Source organism: Poecilia latipinna, unplaced genomic scaffold (genome assembly GCF_001443285.1).
Source record: "Poecilia latipinna isolate Pla-1442-1.1 unplaced genomic scaffold, P_latipinna-1.0 Scaffold2881, whole genome shotgun sequence".
Classification (NCBI taxonomy): domain Eukaryota; kingdom Metazoa; phylum Chordata; class Actinopteri; order Cyprinodontiformes; family Poeciliidae; genus Poecilia; species Poecilia latipinna.
This window is the reverse complement of record NW_015115497.1, coordinates 397-5,967: the sequence shown is the minus strand read 5'-3', so window position 1 is coordinate 5,967 and position 5,571 is coordinate 397. Positions and strand designations below refer to the sequence as shown.

Genomic DNA, 5,571 nt, shown 5'->3' with positions numbered 1-5,571 from the left:
TAGAATATGCAGGACCATTTCCCTTGATGATAATCCACTCTGTCATCCTCCTGGGAAAACTAAAAGTAACTGGTGAACAAAAAGGAAAGCAAGAAGTAAACTGGCTCCAGATTAACACCACAAACCCCCCAGGGTGACTGGAATGGAATAGATTCCTTTTATCCAAGCATTTTGGTTCCTGAGCCTCTGTTAAAAGCTGGTTTTACTTATATATCTGGGATTTCTGAATATTCCCTACCAACTGAAGTAATGTTCTATGCCACTAAAACTTTAACAGTTGGGATCTATTCCACACAGATATAATGCATGACTAATGTTCTTTGTGATGTGTAAAGAAGAGGAATCATCACCTGAGAGACTCCAACTGACAGCTTGAATCCCCCAGTCCAATGGAGAGGAGCTGCACTCCCAAATCCTGGATCTGGTTGTAACTCAGATCCAGTTTTCTCAGCTGGCTGTTGGAGCTCAGAGCTGAGGCAAACACCTGGCAGCATCTGCTTCTCAAAAGACAGCTCTTCATACTGCAATCAGAGGAAATATGTGAGCATTATGGTAACAAGAGGTAAATATCTCTTCCAATGACCTTCAGTCTATTTACCCAAATTCCTTCAGTTTACAAAGAGGCCCAATCAATCCAGTAGAAATCAGAGTCAACGGAGTTAACTCATCAATAAAATCTTCATATTTTTCCTTCTTCTCATGTTCTGAAAAATTCCCAGACCAATCCTGCTTATAACTGTAAATACAGTTTGTCAAGTCTAATGTTGTCAAGTTGGATTGTTTGATTTGAAGCACGGTGGCAAGTTGGCGACACCTCATGAAGTCCAGAGAGAAACCAGACAATCTGCGAAAAGACAAATCCTGTAAGTAAACAGCAGATTCAGTGCTGAAGTAATACTAAATAAATAAATTAAAATCAGACTAAACAGTTTATAGGACTGACCTGAGGGTCTGCAGTTTACACACAGGGCTTTCCAGCACAACAAAGAGTTCAAAAGGAAGATCCGTCTGTATATTATGAGTACCATGCAGACACAGTTCTTGTAAGCTGGAGTCTTCTGACTGAAGAATGGACAGCAGTATCTGGAGGCCATCGTGTGTCACATGTTCTCTGTTGAGCCTGTGGGATTTAGAGCAACAAATCATGGTGCTGTGCTACATAAACTCATTATAAAACTAGATACAGTCCTGAAAGATGTGAGTCCATATCCAAGGTTTAGAATGATAATAGGGACATAAGTTAAAGAGTTATACTATGCTCTGTGTAATCAGATAACATCTTAGTCTTCAGTTTTGGGTGCAAATATACATGTTAAAGAAAAAAAGAAAAATTAACCTTAAATACAAACAACAAAATCCAAATACATGACTAACCCCTAATTTAAAATAAAAAAACTAGCATAAGATTTTATTTTGTTTGTTGAAGCACTTTGTGGTTTATCTCAAAATGTGCTAGAAAAACAAAGTTTTACTTTCTTACTAAAGCAAACTTTTAGCACCATAAAAGTTAATTTCCCATGAGGCTAAGAACGAGAAAAACTCATCCCTGGAATATCCACAATCTATGGGGTATGAATCTGGCTCAGGGAAAATTATCATTAACTTCCTTTTCAGATTCTCCTATGCTGCTGACCCTCCGCTTTTCACCTGTATCTCATTGCTTTTCTGCACTTAGAGCTGTGTTGACGGTGGTTAAACTTTGACAGGAGAGACTAAATTATCCCTCAGGCCTCAATCAACAAATGAAGAAAACTACAGACATGCAACTTAAGCCATACTGAAACATTAAAACAGTGTTAGAAATGTTTGAAAAGCACTCAGTGAACCCATCCACTCTGTGAAACATGCGTGTGAAGCTGAAAAACATGTTCCATATAATACCTACAGTAAGAATATTACTAACCTGTTATTGAAAGAAATGTTGGGTCTCAATGAACAGTTAAAATCTGTGTGTGTGTGTGTGTGTGTGTGTGTATGTGTGTGTTTTTAACACATTTCAGATTTTTGTCATAGTTGCTCATGTAACCAGGTTGCATTTCTATTTTGTTATAATTACACAAAATGTCTTTTGTTATTCGGATTGTTCCTTTATGTGATCGTAAACACCTCAGAAAACCCCACCGTTATAACCACGCGACTTTAAGATCGGGAGCCCCTCCGCTTTACTTCTTCTTCTATGGTATTGTCGTTAATGTGTTTGCATCCCTCAGGATCTCCCCTTTTGTAATGCGTTTATTTTTCATCTAAACACATCCAATTATTTATAGATATATTAAATTAGTTTTTGTCATCACCATAATGTTATAGAAATTAATTTCATAATGAAAATACTCAAGTGAACCTACGATTGTAAAGTAGCAGAAATTAACTTTAGTTTTGCTATATACTTCTGATGTGTGAAGGACTGGGAGCGGGCAGCCCATAACATGGTTGTTTTCTATTCGTTGTTCCCGTCAGGTACGTCATGTGTGTATAAGGTTCACACAACTTTTTATTTCAAAGTTGTGTGACATGGTCACTTGCTGCCCTTTTGTCATTTTGTTCAGGAGGAGATGACTTGGAGCAGGAAGCTGATAACATGTTTTTTTTCTGTTTGTTATTTTCAACAGAATAAACTGAGAGACCACCAATTTCAAAAGGCGAACCGTGTCACAGTCTAATATTTCAGTAAAACCAGCACAATGCAAAAGGGTTCCAGTTAGACTCATAAGTTTTGATGACCTTTGCAAATTCACACATGCACTGACTTATTCCCCACCTTGCCCAGTACCTTCCTACAGTGTAACCACTTGTGATATTTACTGTGCAATATTTACACTGTGCATCAACACTACCTCTGTGCAATATTTATATATATTTTATATTTATTCATATTCTGTATTTTTAAATTTGGTAAATTTTTGTATATATATACATTTTACGTGCACTTCTTTTTAATGTACATGTCTGCACTGGAAAAAAGGCTTTTAATTTCGTTGTACACTTGTATAATGATAATAAAATGCATTCTATTCTATTCTATTGCACAGACACTTATGTTTAAAATCTATTGATGTTTGTATATACTGAGTGGGATTTGTCTATACCCCGGTACAAATTATGGAATCAAAGTAAATTTGATTTTGCAAAAACTGAGAAGAATTGCGACAGTAATGCTACTTCTTCTTGTTTTTGCATCTCTTTGTACTCACATAGCCTTCTTGCAGTTCCCTCCTAGCTGGAGAAGCCTTTCCGACCCAAATAACTGTGTGTAGCATCTGGTCAGATCGAGCTCTTCAATCACTTCCCCAGACATCTGCAGCAGGGTTGACAGCACTGAGCAGTCAATGGTTGAGAGTCTCACTCCTAATTTCAGATACTTCCCAATGTCATCCTGAAATTCTCTCTCTTTGAGCTCAAACTTGCAAAGGAAAAGATTAATGCACCTCTCAGTTGGGATGTTTCCAGCATGAAAATGCCTTATGTACGCTTTTAAACTGTCAGTAGTGTCAGAGCTAATCTCTGCCTGGGGAAGCAAACTTTGAATCATTTCTTGATTTGACCTGAGTGAGAGTCCAAGGAAGAAACAGAGAAACAGGTCTAACTGACCCTGCTCACTCTGCACGGCTTTATCTACAACCTTTTTCTGCAGCTCCAGGAAGCTCAGATCTGTAAGGTCAGCTCCCAGGAATGACCTCAGAGGACCAAGGTCGTTCGTCTTGCAGCAGTGGAACACGAAAACAGCAGCTAGAAACTCCTGAAAGCTCAAATGCACAAAACTGAACATCTTCTTTTGGTACAAACCAAATTCTTGCTTCAGGATTTCTGAGCAAAGTCCACAAAACAAAGAAGCATCATCAGCATCAATGCCAGACTCTGTGAGGTCTTCCTCATAGAAGATGATGTTTCCTTTATGAAGCTGCTCGAAGGCCAGTTTGGATAGGTTCAGCAGTAAACCAGTGTTCTGAAGATTTGATATTCTCTTTTGGGATTTTTTCTTCTTTGTCTCATATTTCTGTCTTGTTCTTTTGATTTGGATCAGGATGTAATAGATGTACAACTCAGTCATTGTTGTGATTCTTTGGTCACTCCATCCCTTCTTAAATACCTCAGCAATAATCCAGCAAAACACAGGGATGTGTCCCATTAAATGGAAGCTGATCATCCTTCTGAGACCTGACAGGAGTTCTTCAGCCTTCTGGGCAGAACTCATTCTCTTTCGGAAGTAGTTGTTCTTTTCTTGGTCAGTGAATCCCTGCACTTCTGTCACCTGGTCGATGTATTTCGAGGGAATCTGTGAGGCTGCAGCAGGTCTGGATGTGATCCACAGCAAAGCCTCAGGCAGCAGATTCCCTCTGATCAGGTTGATCAGCAGCACATCAACCGTTGCTTTCTGATTTATATCACTCACATTCACGGCTTCTTTAAAGTCCAGTAGATATCGGTTTTCATCCAGGCCATCGAGGATGAACAGAACTTTCTCGTTAACTAGCTGTTTCGCATCTTTGAGTGGTTTGAGCTCAGGGTAGAAGTAAAGGAGGAGCTGCAGCAGACTGTGTTCCCCGTCTTTAATCATGTTCAGCTCTCTGAAAGGGAGGACGAAGATTAAATCAATGTCCTGATTGAATTTGCCCTCAGCCCAGTTTAGAGAAAAGTTTTGGACGGCAAACGTTTTCCCGATACCAGCAATGCCTTTTGTCATCACTCTTTGGATGGATTTAATTTGTGTTGATTGTTGTTGGAAATGTGTTTTTCCTGGTTTAAAAATGTCCAGACTGTTGATCTGCTCATAGTTGAACTCCATATATTGTGATTTCCCATCAGGAAGCATAAAATGATGCAGAATCTCATGTGGAACGCAGCCTTGTTGCTCAGCCTGTTGCACAATGAAGAGCTTTGTGTAAACATCCTGGAGTTTGGTCCGACTGTCTGACGTTCCCTCGTATGTCCAGGTAAATTTTTTCCGAAGATTGGCTTTAAGATTTATTTTAATTCTGTCCATAACTTTGTCTTGTTCCATATCTGCAGGTCTTTGTCCACTCTGCTCTGTTTTAGATGTGGAAATAAAAAAAAATAAGATTAGTTTTAACCTGATAAAACTACATATATGACAAGAAAACATTGAAATATTGTACAAGTGAAAAAATATCCATAGGTGTACAGTAATCTTAAGACATTTCACTCCACATTGTAGAATATTACAGAACCAGATGAACAGAACCCACAGTTACTGTTTTACAATTATACAGGAAGTCAGCTTGATGTAGCAGAAAATTAACACATCATAAGTCACTTAAAATCATGGTTTACTGCCTTATTTTCTCTGGATTACTGAAAACATGACAAATTGTTACCAAGATGTTAATTAATCTTTTTTAAGGTTTTGTTGGCTCTAGAGGCCTTTAATCTGAAAGTAGTTCAACAGGAAACAGGGTAATCAGAGAGGGGAAGACGTGCGGCAAATGTCACCAGGCCGGGAATTGAACCTGCGACCACCGCCATGAGGACTAAGTCCTCAATACGTGAGTCATGCTTTGCCCCTGTAGTACATTTATTTATTTCATGATAAATTTACTTAATTTTGTCCCTTTT

The 5,571-nt window shown here is 38.6% G+C and overlaps 1 protein-coding gene across 2 annotated transcripts in view; it reads right to left on the bottom strand.

Moving 5' to 3' along the window:
* LOC106939461 (NACHT, LRR and PYD domains-containing protein 12-like) overlaps positions 1-5,032 on the bottom strand; it is a 25,635-nt gene extending 20,603 nt beyond the window's left edge. For both annotated transcript variants that reach the window (XM_015021855.1, XM_015021856.1), the window contains exons 1-4: positions 3,192-5,032; positions 944-1,120; positions 599-844; positions 351-521 (exon numbers count right to left, since the gene is read on the bottom strand). In XM_015021855.1, coding sequence (XP_014877341.1) covers positions 351-521; positions 599-844; positions 944-1,120; positions 3,192-4,999 — 2,402 coding nt within the window. In that variant the 5' untranslated portion in view covers positions 5,000-5,032. The remainder of the gene's footprint in view (positions 1-350; positions 522-598; positions 845-943; positions 1,121-3,191) is intronic.
* Between the last annotated feature and the right edge of the window lie 539 nt (positions 5,033-5,571).